Here is a 16,483-nt window from a genome sequence, read left to right as displayed (position 1 = left end):
CAGCCTGCAATGTGCCCTAATACATTTGGGGGTCATGTAATGGCTCAGCTGAGCAAAGGGGGCAAAATGTAAGCACATGGGTTGAGCAGGACTTTGAGCTCTGCCACTGTTTGGTGTGGCTTTGAAAAAGTTGCATTTGATAAATAATTTTAAGCATAAATTGAGTGCAAGAGGGAAGGATGGTGCTCTTTACCACTGCTTGGCCTTTCCTACCAACTCCTGCCGTGCATAACTGACAGATCACCTCCCTCTCCTCGCGTCCAAGTACCAGTACCCTCTGCTGTATGCTGTGTTTGATAGTAAAGTGTTTCACTGCTTGGTTTGGGCTTCTGCCTAGAGAAAATATATATACCTGGCATCCACCCAAGAGCTATTTATAGCAGGAGTTCCTAGAAGAAAGTGTGACAACTTCAGCAAACAAGGAATTGCCAAATAATCCTGTAGAGAGCAGCAAATTAATCCCCTGCCACACACACCAATAGCCCCAAATCCTAGCGGGAATCGGTACCAAGTGACAGTGAAGGGAACACCAGCAAGACTCAGTGAGCGCTGTTTAAGAGTCCTGCACAAAATGCCATGTCATGAGCAACAGCCCATGTGAAAGATCATGCGAGCTTTTTGTCCTTCTGACAAATCCCACGAAAACAAACCCCAAGGACACAAAGACTCGATTCTCCAGTGACATGGCACAGTGTCTTTGAAGACACCTCCACTATGTAAATAGCGATGTGTGCTTCAGACTTTTCCAGTCCTCAAACTTTTCTTGGCTTTGGTGTATGTCTTAAAAAACAGGATCTACTAAAGAAGATAATATCTCTGTAGTGTGACCTCTGAACGTACCTGTACAGCTGTTGGACTGGTTGTTCCTATCAGGTTGATGCAATTTCTTCATCAAATGTTGTTTCCGCTTTTAGTAACTCACAGACAGCAGATGTTTCTCTCATCTTGTCAGGAGCTGGTGGGCAGAGGCCTACAGAGAAACCCAGGCTTTACTTTTTACTCCGCTTGGCTGGCTATTGCAACAGGGTGACCTTGACCCTTCCTGGGCTCAAGGAGTTCAGTGTATAATTAAGCACTGAACCCAAATACATAAAAACAACAACAACAAAACCCCAACCAAAACCCCAAAACAGACATTACCTAACTTCTGCGTGGAGCAGAGTCTTGTGCAGTATATCATACTGCCTCCTTCCCAGTACTTCTCTGTAAACACCATTTACATTATGTGTTTATACAATCCATATGCTTCTTGCAGTTCTGTGATACCTTCACTTGTTTCACCTGCTGGACTAGTTGTAACAGGCACTAAATTATGATTTTTTTGTTGTTGTTTGCTTACTTTATATGCCTGCAATTTCCTGGTTTATATGTCCAGAGAGGTTTTGTAGTCTTTAATTTAATATTATTCATAGATTTTATTGAGTATTAGTTAACTTTGTAAAGCACCCTAATGGGCAGTGTCTTTTTAATTATATATGGCAAAACCTAGAGAAACAAAGGAAAATTGACCCAATTTGTTATAGCTGGTTTACAAAGAGCCCTTGAGGTGACTGAGCATCACTTTCCCTTTTTATTGTGCTTCACACATTTCCCAACTCCTGTCAATTCAGATCACATCTAACCTCTTTTTCTTGAAGCAGCCTCCGCATGCAGTGCGGCTGCATCTTCTCCCTCCAGCACTGAGCCAAACCCCAACATCTTGTCAGTTATTTTAGGCAGGAGGAAGAAGGAAAATTCGTGGAGTTTTCTTTTCCTGCTGCTTACTGGAAACGTGCAAAATGCTGTTTTTTCTGAATGCTGAATACTACAAGACTGTGTCTGTGCTCGTGGGTCCGAAAGCTTTGCACGCAGTCCCTTGCCCCCAGACAATTCCCCTGCACTCTTAGGGCTACAGACCTGATGCTTGCTTTCACTGCCACCTTGTCTGTCTGCATTTCTTTGTTTCTGTCACAGGCACACAAACCTGGAAAATAAAAGGGAAAGTCGTCTCCACCAGAAACCTGGGTGGATGCCTTTCCCAATGCAGCAGCATGTGCCTGTGTTTCAGCTGGAGGCTGCACTCTCACAGCACTCTCATCCTAAAGTTCAACTATTTCCTACAATCATCTTAAAAATAAAACTTTCAATCCTGTTGAACTTGTAATGCTATTATGTCTATCGTGGAAAGGACCAAGAAGCATTTTCTTGCAACTCTACAATGGCTAAATGACTCTGCATTGGTTAATGTGTCTCCTTTATGCAGCAAAAGCTGCCATAAGCATTGAGATAATCTATGCCCTTTTCGAGGTATCCATCAAATGCTGTCTGGCGCATCAGTGAAGTGTGAGATACAGCTCTGGTTTGTATAGTTGGAATAGGTTTGAATATCAGCTACACCATATCCTGGATGCAGCATTAATTAAACAGAATGGCCCTGCTTCAGGCCCCAATGGACAAGCATCCACATGGCAACTGTGAGCCTTGTCGGCAGCAAGAGATTAAGGAATTAATTGGCAGGGTTAATCTTCATGTCAGGGTTGGAAATGAATTGTTAATTTGTTTGGATGAGTGTAAAGTCCTCTCCCAGCGATGGCAGGTGGGATCACATGAGAAAAAGCCTGTGAAGCTGCCCTTCCTGGGGACCTTTCTATTTAACACCTCCTGCAAACAGACCTCTCAAATTCTTTGCCCCCGACATGCGAGACTCCTGCGCGGGGTCGGAGGAGCAGGTTGTGCCGCTCGCGTGTAAGCTCACGTCCCTGCAGACGACAGCCCAGCTGCTTTGGGCCGCGAGACGGGAGAGGGACCGGCTGCAGCTCGGGAGGGCCCCTTCGCCTTACAGCTTTACTTTCCGATCTTGCTCCCTTGTGCTGAGCAGATCTGCCTGCTGCATTGCAGATACTGGATCAGGCCAACCTGCTTTAGGATCTCAGAGTGGGGCAGAGATGTGCTGACACCAAAATGCCCCTCTTGGGGCAAGCGGTACCGGCCTTGCACAAACACGCAAAACTTGATAGGTCTGTATGGACACTAAACCCTCTCAGACACTTCTCCACGACACTGTAGTATGAGAATCTGTCAGATCAGTTAACACTTTTCCCTTTCTGCTCTCATTTTACACTCAGGACAGCAGAATATTTTCCATTTTAGTATCCTTCTGATCTGTTAAGGCTAATGCATTGGTCACATCACATTCAGACATGGGAGAAAAGCACTTCAGGGCTTCAATTATTTAAATGAAAACGTAACTTTTTGTCACTTACGCTCTCTTTTGTGCATTGATTAATCTAATTAGTTCAGTAATAAGAATCACTTTCTCCTCATACTCTGGTCTGATATGTTGTGACTGACACAACCTAACTCTAGAAGCAACAGGACTGGCCTATACAGAAACCTGGGATCTTTGTGCAACAATCCTGTTTAAGACCTTGCATATTATTACCCTGTTGCCCATGCTTCAGTTCCCACCATCAGCTCTTACACCTACTCTTTCATTTTCCTTGAAGCAGGGCTGAGAAAACTCTGTTTGTGTTCCTCAAAACTGACGAACTTCTATTCACAACACAGGCACTGCAAGGTCTGACCCGATGATGTGTACAACAGAAGGCCAGGTCACAAATATAGTCTGATCTGATGAAGTTAATTTTTAAGAAGTTGCTATTATACACATGCAAGATATGCTCCTCATTTTTGTAAAAGCCTTTTGTAAAAGTGTGTATATAAATATGATACAACTGGATACTGAAATACAGGTACAATCACCTCCTGTTGCCTGCGACAGTCTGTGGCAAGCCACCTCTCTCTGTGCCCAATGCCTAATTTATGGGGAGGCTGATTCTGTGCCAAGGCACTGCAAAATAATGAGAGTTTTTCATAGCCAAAGATATTTGGCTGGGTTTAGCCTACATATCTGCGTCCTGTCTGCGCACATTGTGTGTCACCACAAATGATACCAAGTCCTGTCAGTAAAAAGAGTTGGGGGCGAGTGGCTGTTTGTGGTGTTCAGGTTAAACCCCCTCCCAGAGGAGTGCTCGCTGTTGTGTCTTCATCTTCTGCCAGATACCGACAACTTCTCCTCAGTATTTCCCCACTCGTCCAGCTGCCATCCCACAAGCCCCACGCTGATGACTGACTGCAATTTTCACCTCTGTTCTCCTTCTATTGAACAAGACTAGAAATGTCTTAAAGCTGCTTTCCCCATCTGTGTGAGCCTACAGACTTCCATGTGACTCTTGGACTACAAGCAAAGTATCAGTGGGCTGTTTTGCTGGAGAGGGGAGAGCAGGGCAAGGGTATCCAGAGAGGTCTGGGACAATGAGTAGAGCTAGGAGCAAAGCAGAAGGGCTGGTCTGATGTTTGGGTGATGCTTTTTGTTAGGCTGTCACAGTGCTGAGTGCTAAGTAAAAATATGCCTGACGTGATACTTAGGTATCCTTAAACTGACCACAGTCATTTGTTAGAGACCAGAAATAATAGTACGAAACTGTCATCAAATGACACAGCAAATATCGTGTGCATTTGTTATAAAAATGTTTTGGGCTGCTCTGCATTCTTCACATTATATGAGGCGATCTATTTGTAGGTGTCTGTCAAGCACCAGCACTTGCTGCTACTTTCACCCTCCATTTGATGTTCTCCTCACCCTCCAGGCAGCCAGATGGTTGCATGTAAGCCAAAACTAAGAAGGATTTCCTCTTTTCTTTTGAAGGGATGGGTGCTCAGAGATTTATCAGTAATACAGTTGTACTTAATCAGATAGAGTCTGTCCTGTGCAACTAAGGCAGCCCAGAGCATGTTGCTGGCATAAGCAGCTACTCTAGTGAAGTCCCACTTGAGTTGCCATTTTGCATTCCACATAAAACTGGGCTTTATGCGTTTCTGACTTACCGTTATTAGTCTGTTGTCCTAAAATATTAATAACACAGTTATGTTCTACTACAGCTTTTGTGTACTATCATGTCATATGAATGGTTTAAAAATTATGGCCACTAAGTAATTTGGGACAAGACTGTCACTGTGTTTATGCCACACAAAATTTTAATATTAAAAGTGAATGACAGGATTCATCGTAGACCTAATTAGTTCTTTAGAGAATCTACTTTGTGCAGTAGCCTGTACTATGTGTATTGATGTTAACATATTATATAACCAGCTTTAGAAAACACAGCAGTCTGCAAGCTGGTTTCTACGTCCCTGTGCTCAGTCACTATCCTAAGGAGAGTGCTGAAAATCAGCAGAATTTTGCTAGAAAGCAGGCGTTTCTGCTGTGGGTTTTTTGGGGCATAGTAGAGCAATTGTTTATCATCAAATCAAATTTCCCTGCAAACTGCTCTCCAAACACTTCTTAATTGATGTATATATAGTAGGGATTTTACAAAATTAGTTAGATATTCCATTTTGCTGTTCAGATTGGGTGGTGAAGTAATGGAACATGCTATTTTGAGTTTGGAACATGCCCCAGGAGTCGATTAAACGATCTCTCTTACTCTGTATATGAATTGTGCGTTTCCATGCAAACATCAGAAGTATCAGAGCCACAAACACAAACCTGCAGTATCTGTGCTATCTCTGTATGGCAGAGCATGTAGTTTACTACCCGTTTAAACACTTAAATATATTTAATAGACAATTATAGGGGACTATTTCTGTTGACAAACTGTAGAACTTAGCGGATGAAGCAGAATTACTACTGTGAATGTAGTGATAAGATATTTTAGGATCATCTAGTAACAGACCTTTTAGAAACCTAAGACTGTAATTTGAGGTTTTGCCATTTTCCTGAGTCATGACCCTTTCTGCAGGCTTCAATGCTGGGACACATCCAGATCCTGAACAGCATCTTCACCTGGATTCTCCAAGGAGATGTTTGCTGTCTTCCCTCAGAAGTGGAAACAGGAAGAAGAAATCAACTGTTCTGTTTGTTGTTCCTCAAATGTTTGGGAGGCAGGACCCTGACAGAGATTTCATCATCACCTTTATGGCTTAGCTGAGCTATGTGGTAGATACAATTTGTCATCTGTTCCCCCATGGTAGGAGGGATTCTGCTCCAGTCATTCTGTGTTATGGTTATGAGGTTGTTCTGATCTATTTAGATCAATGAATGACCCAGTAAAGATAATCTTGTGTAAAGAACAAAATGAGAAATCCACTCAGAGCACACATCCTGCCATTTCGATCATTATGGGTAAGATACCCACAATTAAGTCCTATATTACATAACTATAGGTAGGAGCAGGCCATGTTTGATAAATTTGTTCCAATTCTTGGTTATGTATAGTTCAGGGAACTAAAGCAATGACAAGTGAAGGTAAAGTTCCCAGACCGGGAAATAATTAGGAGATATGTATGTGTTCACAGTTGGTAGAATACAGGTACTTCTTGACAGTGCAGTCATTTGTCTTAAGAGACATCAAAAGAGAGATGAACAGCACTATATAGGTTTGACACTTTTATTAACAAAGAACCCATGGGGCTCATTCATTAGTACAAAATACAATCATGTTCCCGTATGTTAAACAGCATGTTTTTTTTTTTAATTTTGTCTCTTTTAAACTGTTTCACAGTTATCAAAACAAAGCCCCTGCATATTGAACTTATTATTGTGCAAACAGTAATTATTTTAAGGATCAATTTCTGCACTAAGCCAAGTGTCAGAGAGCAGAATTTAATCTTGTTTTCACCCTTCCTTTGAAGGGCCGCATGTGCTTCCTCAGAAACACATCCTAGTTGTCTTTTTTTGCAGCAAACAATCTAAGGCCACAGTTTATCTGCAAATAATAAAAAACAACTCAAAGATTTTAGGAAACAAAAAAAAAAGCACTTTACCCTTCATGCTCTTGTTTGCTTGACCATGTTTATACCAGGCAGCACACATCACCTATCGGGTATTACAGTCCAAAAAGCACCTAATGTTTTAAGCTAATATTTTGAATTATTAACATGCAAGTTAATACACAGCCACATTACTTTTCAAGTAACAACTATAACAGTATCTGTTTAAGGAAACTATGCTTGTTCCCTTTCCAGGTGATGTGAATGGAAATCCTGTATTGATTGTATGGGCACGCCATCATTTAAATCAAAAGGCATCAGAGCTACATCTTGGGACTTAAGGTAAATACTAAATTTTAGAATGTCCTTTCTAAAACACACACTCAAATTTTGGTTAAAGCTGCATTTGCTATACAAGACAGTATTTAAAGTTGCAAATGAAAAAAAAAAAACCCTGCAGTTTGGAAATGTGCATCCAGTACATCTTTCACACTGATGTAAAAGTGACTTGAGGTGAAGTGCTAGAAATTAGACAATGTAAGGAAGTCATACTAAAAGACGACTAAAAATATATATCCGTGTATGCCTGTAGAAAAATCCCTGCTTCTTAAATGAAGACAGATTTCATAAAAAACCATTTAAACTTTTTTAAACTGCAGTTATTGATGAAATGAAGGAAACTTAATTACTGTTCTTGTAGTTATCAGAAAGTACAATGATTTACCACATGAAGCACCGGGTTTTAACCCCAAACCCTTCTGTTCTGTAAGACATATGAAGTAATTCTAATAGTTCAAAATCCCCTGTAGTTTAGACTCAAATGTAAACGTGCGTATTGAGAATGCTGTGTTTCTGCTCTTTTAAGTGATCTCTTGATGGTGGCTTACTTACTCCAATTAATGCTTGGCAGGAAGCAAACATTCTACTTTAAATGAAGGCAGCAGAAGGGCCAAGTAAAATGCTGTGCCTTCACTCTTAGCAGCAACAAACTTACTGTTCTAAATGACCTGAGGAAGAAAACATTAAAATATTGCACCAAAACAAAATTAAACAGCAAAAACAAGGAAACACACTAACAAAAAATAGTATGGATAGCAAATGACCAGTGCAGCCCCTGACAATAGATCTCTAGACAAAAATGCAGGAGTAATGAAAAGCTTTGTGCCATTACCAGAGGATTTCGTTCCCCCGATGTCCACTTTCACTTCAGTTATAAGCTATGTCTATTCTGGGTATATTTACACCTCTCCCTACGTCTCCTATCTCATTCACTAACCACAGAAACCATTTAGGGTCCCTTTTAGAACCCTGAAGTATACTGGAGCTTTAACAAGACTTTTTTTTGGTCTCAAATCTGACCATAAGTAAATATCCAAAACAGAGGTAGGCTTATAAAGGCTTCTGAATAAATAAGTATTGTCCATTTTGCTAAGTATACCTGCTGCTGGCAAAAGGATTCTCCTTTGCCATGCTTCTCCTTATCATGCTATCCATAGGCTTAAGATGCAGAAAAAGAACTCACAGTAGAAGAGGCTAGAATAATTCCCTTAAGAAATCCCTTGAAAGAAAGCATAGTGCATAAGCTCTTATCAAAGTTCAATTTTCTTTTACATACTTGTGTCTTTCATTCAGTACATGGTTGCCTTCATAATATTGCATAATAGCTATTCTGTCATCCATGATGTCTTTAGAATCATTATACATGATGAAATAGTACCACTTGGCAGTTGTTAGGAAGAGCAGGTTCTCATGAAAAACAAAGTTAAGCTAAAGAATTCACTCCACTTTTTAGTAGTGTTCCTCTCTTGGATGCAGACAGTGCAAAACTGAAGCCCCTTGAACACTGGAATCTTTTGGAAATGTTTTCTTACCCCACATTCTGTTCTACTATAGAAGTTCTCAACATCAACATCACTACGTAAATTCTTCCATAGTGTTCCAAACAAAACATAAATCCTTTTCTCTTCAGAAGATCCTTACATCTCTTCCTTGTACTTTATGTAGTATATCCACTTTTTGGAAAGCATTCAGTATGTTCAGGTACTTCTCGACTATCCCAAGCATAGCTGCTCCCACAATATCCTCTGTGCAGACTAATCCAGCAGATCCTCTTCCATCACCAAACATGCTCATACCTTCTTCTCCATTTTCCTTTGCCTTTCTTGTATACAAACTTAACTTTTGAAAAAGAAAACTGTTTCCTTCTTAGCTGCACTATCAGATTAAGCAGCAGAAAGATTAAGACATTCATCACAATGATGCTCATTACAAATCCTCTTCAGAGCATGAATGAAACTGGCTGAATTTCTTCTACATCAGTTGGATGTGGATCAATCTACAGAGAGAAGAAAGGCAACAATTACTGCCTGTAATTCTTGCTTTTCTGTATGTGGGGTTGATTTTTTTTTTTGCCATCTGACAATAAAAACAGCACCTGCTGTTTATTTTTTTACCTCTGAATAAAGAGGTGGAGGCTGAAACCGGAACTCTTGTATGTAAGCAAAGACAGGACAACACAATTGTTCCTCACAGTCAATTGGTGGTGGATAAGCAGGAACATGTCTGGAGAACTCTTCCTCAGACACTACATCAGCATAATTTGGTGGTGCTGAAACACAAGAGATGCTACTGTCAAATTTCAAACTATTCACTCACAGGAAAACAACATACATATTGCAGAATCCAAGACTGTGAAGACTGTATTTATTAAACATTGTACTACTGTCAATTTGTATGAAGCAGACTATAAATACTCTGAGAACTACGTTTTTAGTAAGCTTATGTAATTCAGCAGAAACACTACAGGTGTTTTTAGGGCTACTCCAGCAACAAACCTGTGTTGTATTGAGATATATTTAGTAACCATTAACTATAAGGTGTCTACCTCCAAAGTAAAATTCCCACTATCAGAAGTTACTTATTTCAAGATTCAGCTGAAAGTAGTCATGCGTAAAGAGAGACTTAAAAAGGCTAGAGTTAGGGTATCCTCAACAATTCTTTTGGATCTTAAGATTTATATGCCTCACTTCTCACGAGTCATAGTTTAATGGCCAACATCCCTAGTAGTGCCCTTAAACTGGCACTACAGTACTATGCTGTATTATAAAGAGTTCAATATGTATTATTACCTTCAGGGTGTTCTGGCATGGTCAATGCCAGCCAACTCATATCCATACTAAACTGGCTGGTAATGCTGGAATTTCTGCTTGAAAATCCAATACATGGAATAGTGCCAATCACCAGAGGCATTTCAATCATCAATTTCTTAGCACCAGGAATATGGATATACACCTATGTGACAACCCCCAAATAAAAGAAAAAAACATCATGAGACCCCATTGAATTGCTAGGAGCTACCCTACTCCCTACACTGCAGATTGTTTAAAAATTAGGACTTCTCATCCCAAATATGTTGAGCTAGTACTCTGGCAGCTTTCCTTATTTTCCAGCAACTTCCATCTTTCTGTACCTTGTCTCTAGATGACATTAAAAAAATACAAACAGGTTGACAAAAATAATTATGCACTTGATTTCCAGTCCCACCTTCCCATTGCTGAAAACAATTGCTAGAGGAACCCATTCAGCTTCAAGTACCTTCCCCTAATAAGCTCTGGAGGTCTAAAACTAAGCTGCTTCTTCCTCAGAAACATTCTTCCATTTTCCCCATTATTCCTATCTTTCCATTTCAGAATCTCTTAATGATCTTCAGTCTCTCACCTATATGGTATTTATTTATATTTATTGTTGTTCCCAATTTCAGTATCTAATAGCTGCCTAATAGAGAAAATTTTTACGTTCCCAACTCAATGTAGTATCGAAGAGTATGTACATTTGTCATTAAAATCCAGACTTACAGCTAATGAGTATTCTACTCTAATAATACAGCAGTCAAGTATAGAGGGGGATACAGGTGGGATTTTCAGAGTTTTCCCATTCCAGGTATCTGTACTCCCAGAGGCAATATGGTTTCCTCGGACATTGGCAACCATTTGACGAAAAGTCTTTGTCTTCCCACTGGCCAGGTAAGTTTGTGTTTGGAAAATGGCAGCTTTTGGAACAATCAAACGAGAAGAGCAGTTCTCAATTTCTGCATAGATTGGTATGGCTTCCCCTTAAAGACAGAAAAAGTTCAATGAATAATTTGTAATTACCAACTTTCCTCTGGGAGTATCAAAGCATGTTATGCAGCACGTACATCATCTGCAATGTTATGAGAACAATACTTGTTAGTTTCCTCAAGCTAAGTTTTTTTTTTTTTTCCAGAGTGGTATCCAGGCAGAATTATAGACACCTACTATGTTTTACATATAAACAATGATTCATTTTGAAACATTTAAGCATAATATGAACAAGCTATAAAAGCTTTATTTGCAAATTATGCACCCATCTTCCTTTTATATAGTACTAACTGAATTTCAGAATGTTTTCTTTTATTTCTTCAATATATCTAATGTTATCAAGATGACAAAGAAGCTGCTAAAGCTCATTCATACAGAAGCATAAACCTGCACAAACAGGACATAAAAACCTTATTACATCCCCAATTAAGTATTTTATCCCAAATAAAAGCATTTTGTTGTTCTTTAAACTCAAATGTACATGGTTTTTCCATAAAATTACTAACAGGACTTCCTTTCAATTTATATTCCCAAGGAGAGAGTGAGGGGAAAGGCAAGATGATTTTTGTTAAAGCAAGTTCATATAGATCTGTTTACTACCTACTAAACTATTCTTTCAACTATAAAGCGTTGGCTTCACAGAGATAAAAGCGCCCTGTGAGATGTTTAATATTCACGTTTTGAAGATAACTACTCTTACCATTACAGTATCCCTTCCTCTCAATTTTGGCACTGAGAGACACTGGCCCAGAGGTGAAAAACCAACAGCCAACCATCTTCTCCTGACTTCTTAGAACCGGTGTCTATAAAATATAGAGTATTTTTTCATTTTATGGCATAAAGCTATCAGTCACTTGCAGTTTAATGTTAAGCATGTTAGTCATCGCAATCTAGCTCTAAAATCCTCTTACTGCATCACTGTACTACTCAATGCAACTGGAGTTTTGTCACCATGTAAAACGGAACCGAGGTTTGGCTATCTCAACATACGGCTGTTTTAAAATCCCAGTCTGCATTTAGACCATATCCACTAGGGAACACAGAGACCAACGCGCTTTGGAACGTAATCTGTCTTCACAAAGACTGATTTAGCAAATTTTAGAGGTGTGACTTTTTAGAGGTCTAATGGAGTACTGCGGTATTTACGCCCACGTTCCTCAGTGCAGAAGAATGTTGAATCAATTTCATCTGCAAGCAACTAATAGTTCAGCAGGTGAAGTGTTTTCACCTTTGTATCCTTCACAAGAAAGGACAAATGTATACACACTGGGCTAAGGTGATGCATCTTCATAACTTGCAAGCCACACAACCCCTGAGAAATTCAGGCTCATGACACAAACCATCTTAATTATTCAGTGTGCACTGTCACATTAGATGGCTGTACACACTGTCTGTAAAGTTTTCATTAGATTAAACTTACAACATACAATTAAGTACAAATGTCAAAGGTCCAGGCCAGGATTCAAGCTGCTTACAATTATTTACTAGGTATTAGTGCCCAGTCAATGTAATTATGAAGTCTAAAACTTGGGGTGTTTTGCACTTTTTTGGTGGTAGCCTTGAAATCCATTAAGACCCACACTGCCCATTTTCTGTGCTCCACAGCCCTCTCTTGTGCAATAACATGGTCTACTCTACCTTGCAGTACCTGGATATACTGTCTTCATACTCCTAACATACATTGTTGAATATAAAGACTGTATTCTGCTTACAAATGTCACTGCCAAAATACTTCTCCAAGTTCTCTCTAGAAAAAGATTAAAATGTAAGCATATAAAGGAAAAAAAAACCCTGCTCAAAACATCTCTTAGCTATGTTCACATCATGATGAAATGTTAAAATTATCCTAGCATTTTAAATAAAATAGAAATTACTCATTCATATTTAAATGAATAACCACTTAGATCCAGTTGCTATCATGAAAGTGCAAGGTATAATTTTATATTATTTTCATAATATGGGTTGAGATAAAAGACTCCGGCTCATTAGCTTCCATCTTGCCTATTTTCTCATTACTTAATGCCTGATCTTTCTTATTACTCTACAGTATTTCTAGTGATTATTAGAAACTCAATGCTTTAATGTGGCCAAATCTGTCATAAGGAAATAACTGAAAAGATCTCTGAAGCAGCTGCATGCACACACTTAATGTTAGAAAACGACATGCAAAATGGAAGGATACGTAACATAATGGCCAGAGCATAAATGACAGGCTGGGCATGATTAATACTCTTCTGTAATTACTGTTCCTCAACCTACTATTATTGTAGAGTTTAGGACACTGCAGCCCTGTGAATGTAGTTGCTCTGGTAAGAGTAACTACTTTACACTTGTGCATTATTATTATTAAGCTTTATTTATGCATCTGAAGCCTGCATAACTTTTTGGCAAGAGCATCTCTGCCAGCAGGGATGTAATCAATGGTATTAAAAAAAGCCACTCTGTTTGCTATTCACACAACCTAAGATCATCTATTTATAGAGAAAAGCTTAGGGAGCTTACATGCTTTCAGAAGTCAGAAAATGACACTCCAGAATAACATGGAAATGGTTATGGCTGGATGTGAATGCTTCTTGTAAATGGTTTTTTTGCAGCTGGCTTTAAAGGGGGGGAGGAGGAGTGGAGTACCCTCTTACCAATAAAGCTGGTGAGCTGACATCAATATGGCTAATGACCTGAAGCTCCGTCTGTACACTCTGATCAGGTGCCGCAGGCCTCTCCAGAACTGCTTTCACATAGTACTGGATACTGCCATACTTCCCAGTAAAAGAGGTCACCAGAGGTCTGAAACAAGCAGTCATGAAAGCATTGCCGTAAGTTTATAATTCAGTTCCAAACACGAACCCTTCCTGCGTACATAAATGTTTACCAATTTACAGCATGTACTTTTAGGGCCTTAGGGAAACTGAAGCAAACAAGGTATGTCTAGGTGGTGGTTGATTAAGACAAAAGTATATCAACCTATCAGTTTGATATTAAAAAAACACAAGTCAAATTACAATTAAGTTAACGTTCCACAACAAACAGCATCCAGCACAATCCCTTCAGGTTGGATTATTTAACTTACTCTTGAGGGAGCTGAAAGCTGAACGGAAATTCATGTCTTCCATCTAGAAGAGTTAAGCTTTCCTCACCTGTAGGATAAAAATGAATAGTATGTTTTAGTTATTCCACAAATAGAAGAACAAAGCAGACGCTTTTATAAATTATTTATGTATAAAAACACCCAGATGCAAGGGACTAGGAGAAGTTTTTCTTGATCCCAGTGGGTTCTGGATGGGAGCCCATGCTTTATTTATGCTGTGATGTGATTTCAATGAAAAAATCACGGAAACTTGGAGACCCTGAGTTTCAGTTCAGGACTCTGGCCAATTTCTAATCCAAAATGGCTTCTGGAAAACCCTAAGTAAGTTTCTTTTCCTTTGTAGCAGGACAGCAGTTAATCTACTTTTTCAATTAACAATTAAACTAAGTTTTGTGCTAAAGAGCTGCCATTTAAAGTCAGTGTTATGAAATACTATTAGTATATGTAATCTTTATACATTCATAGAGGGCTTACTATTATACAGTTTTTGAAGGCCTACATTTACTTTTCCTACCGATAAACTTGAGAAGCATTTCACCCTTACAGAAGAAAATGCCACTTCCCTTTAATTTTTCAATTCTGCCATAGTGCTGCAGTGTCCGAGTGACAAAACTGCCAGCTAGAGACCTATGCGACAAAGAGCTTCCTCTGCTTTCATAAACCACTGCAAAAGGAGGCCAGCTGCTTCGAGTAAGTCTTCCACGGGCAGCTTCCAGACGCCTCTTACAGAGCACAATGAACACGCAGGTGCCTAACCTTTGCGGGAAACCAACGCAGAGTGGAGTGAACTATGAGCTGCAGACTTTCTTCCGGCCCTGTTCCGCATTTTTCAGCCGTTTATACAAAGAATCAAGGGACCACTCGCTGAAGCTGTAGCGACCCTCCCCCCCGGGCATCCACGTGAAGGCTGTGGCTGCGCCAGCCAGAGTTTTCCCGTGCGGGAATGATGTCCCCGCTGGCCGGGCACCTACCCAGGCCTCACGCCGTCTCCCAGCATCCAGGTCCGATGCTGATTTCTCCCCGGAGAGGGTTTCAACCCTCAGCCTTCCCTCCCTCTGCAAAAAGCAGGCGCCTTCCTGCGGCGCGGTGCCCTGGGGCCCCTCGGCCGCCGCCGGAAAGCAGGTGGGGTGGGGACTTGGCCCCGAAGCCCTTCCCCGCCGCCTTCCTCCGCGAAGGAGGCGCCACTCCCCCCGGTCCCACCCCCGCTGTCGCTGCGGCGGGCGGCCCCGCCGCCCCTCACACGGCAGCCGCCCAGGGGGCCTCCCCTCATGGCCGGGCCCGCGCCCCCGCACGGCCACGACACCCCCCCCCGCGCCCCCACTCCCGCGCCCCGGGCGCCCCTCACCTTCGGGCGGGTCCCGCAGGAGGCTCTGCCGGATGTCCAGGTACCGCACCTCTGCCTCCCGCCGCGGCCCCGGCCCCGGCGCCCTCACCGCCACCCCCCAGGTTCCCGCCCCGGGGACGGCGCCCGAGCTCTCGCTCCAAGCGACACGGGCCCGGCCGGCGGCCTCCAGGCGCAGCCCGCGGAGCGGCAGCGGGCCCGCCAACTCCAGCAGCACCTGGCCGGACACCGTGTCCCCGCTGCAGTAACCGCTGCTGCCGCCGCGCCGGGCCTCGTCCTCCAGCACTAGGGCCAGCGTCCTCACCGTCCCGCCGGCCCCGGGGCCCAGGCCCGGCCCGGCCGCCGCCATCGCTCCCCGGCTCCGGGGGAAGCCTGCGGCCGCCGTCGACGGTTGCTTTAAAACCCGCCCGTCTCCGCCAGCGCCCGCAGCGGAAAGTCCCGCCCCATCCCGCTCCTCATTGGCCATCCCTCAGCTCCTCGCCCTACTATTCGCCGCGGGCTGCCCCGGGGCCCCCTCCTCATTGGTTCTTCGGCGGGCGCACGCTCTGAGTGCGTCACGCTGCGTGATCACCGCGGCGAAGCCAATCGGGTGCGGACGGCCGCGCGTGGACAGCGCCCCGATTGGCGGAGCGGCTGCAGCTACCTGGCTAGAGGGCCAATGGCGCGGCACTGCTACCACGTGCACAGCCTGTGGATAAACAGGCAGGGAAGGGGCGGGGCGAGGCGCGAGGGGGCGGGGCGGGGCGGGGCCGAGGGGCCGGGCGGGAAGGTGAGCGCTGGGCGGCGGGCTCGGGCGGCGCCGCCGTCCCGCCGCCGGGCCCCGGTCACTGCCTCGGCGGCCCAGCGGGGCGCTGCGGGGCGGCCTCGGGCTCTTGGTGAGCCTCGGTTGCTGTCATGGCGGCGGAGGGAGGGAGCGCTGGGGCCAGGGCCGTGTTGCGTTCGGGCTCAGCCTCTCCGCACCGGCAGCCGGGCTGGCTGAGAATGTTAAATGGGGCACAACGGCGCGGTGAGGCCGCTTCCCCCCTGGTTTGCCTGGGGGTTACTTCAGGAGCTCTGTGGTGCCTGCGCGAGCCCCCTTCCTGCCCCACTGGCGAGCAGGCGGTGAGGGGGGTTAGTCTGTCCAGGAGCCGTCCCGCACGGCCTGGAAGCCTCACTGTCCGCACCGATGCTGTTTTTCTGCCCTTTGTA

General features: G+C 43.1%; 1 protein-coding gene across 2 annotated transcripts; it reads right to left on the bottom strand.

The window, feature by feature from the left end:
• Nucleotides 1-6,414: 6,414 nt before the first annotated feature.
• ARRDC4 (arrestin domain containing 4) lies at nucleotides 6,415-15,682 on the bottom strand. 2 transcript variants are annotated; one of them, XM_074917070.1, is made up of 8 exons: nucleotides 15,299-15,682; nucleotides 13,936-14,002; nucleotides 13,505-13,652; nucleotides 11,569-11,671; nucleotides 10,605-10,861; nucleotides 9,879-10,041; nucleotides 9,204-9,358; nucleotides 6,415-9,085 (listed from the first exon to the last, which is right to left on the bottom strand). In XM_074917070.1, exons 1-8 carry the CDS (start codon nucleotides 15,642-15,644, stop codon nucleotides 9,029-9,031), a joined length of 1,296 nt encoding a protein of 431 aa, XP_074773171.1. In that variant the 5' UTR covers nucleotides 15,645-15,682; the 3' UTR covers nucleotides 6,415-9,028. The 2 variants fall into 2 exon arrangements, with proteins under 2 accessions (XP_074773171.1, XP_074773170.1); XM_074917069.1 differs by having other exon boundaries at nucleotides 13,936-13,992; nucleotides 15,292-15,663.
• Nucleotides 15,683-16,483: the final 801 nt, after the last annotated feature.

This window comes from Athene noctua, chromosome 13 (assembly GCF_965140245.1).
Source record: "Athene noctua chromosome 13, bAthNoc1.hap1.1, whole genome shotgun sequence".
NCBI lineage: Eukaryota > Metazoa > Chordata > Aves > Strigiformes > Strigidae > Athene > Athene noctua.
This window is presented reverse-complemented; position numbering and strand designations above follow the sequence as displayed.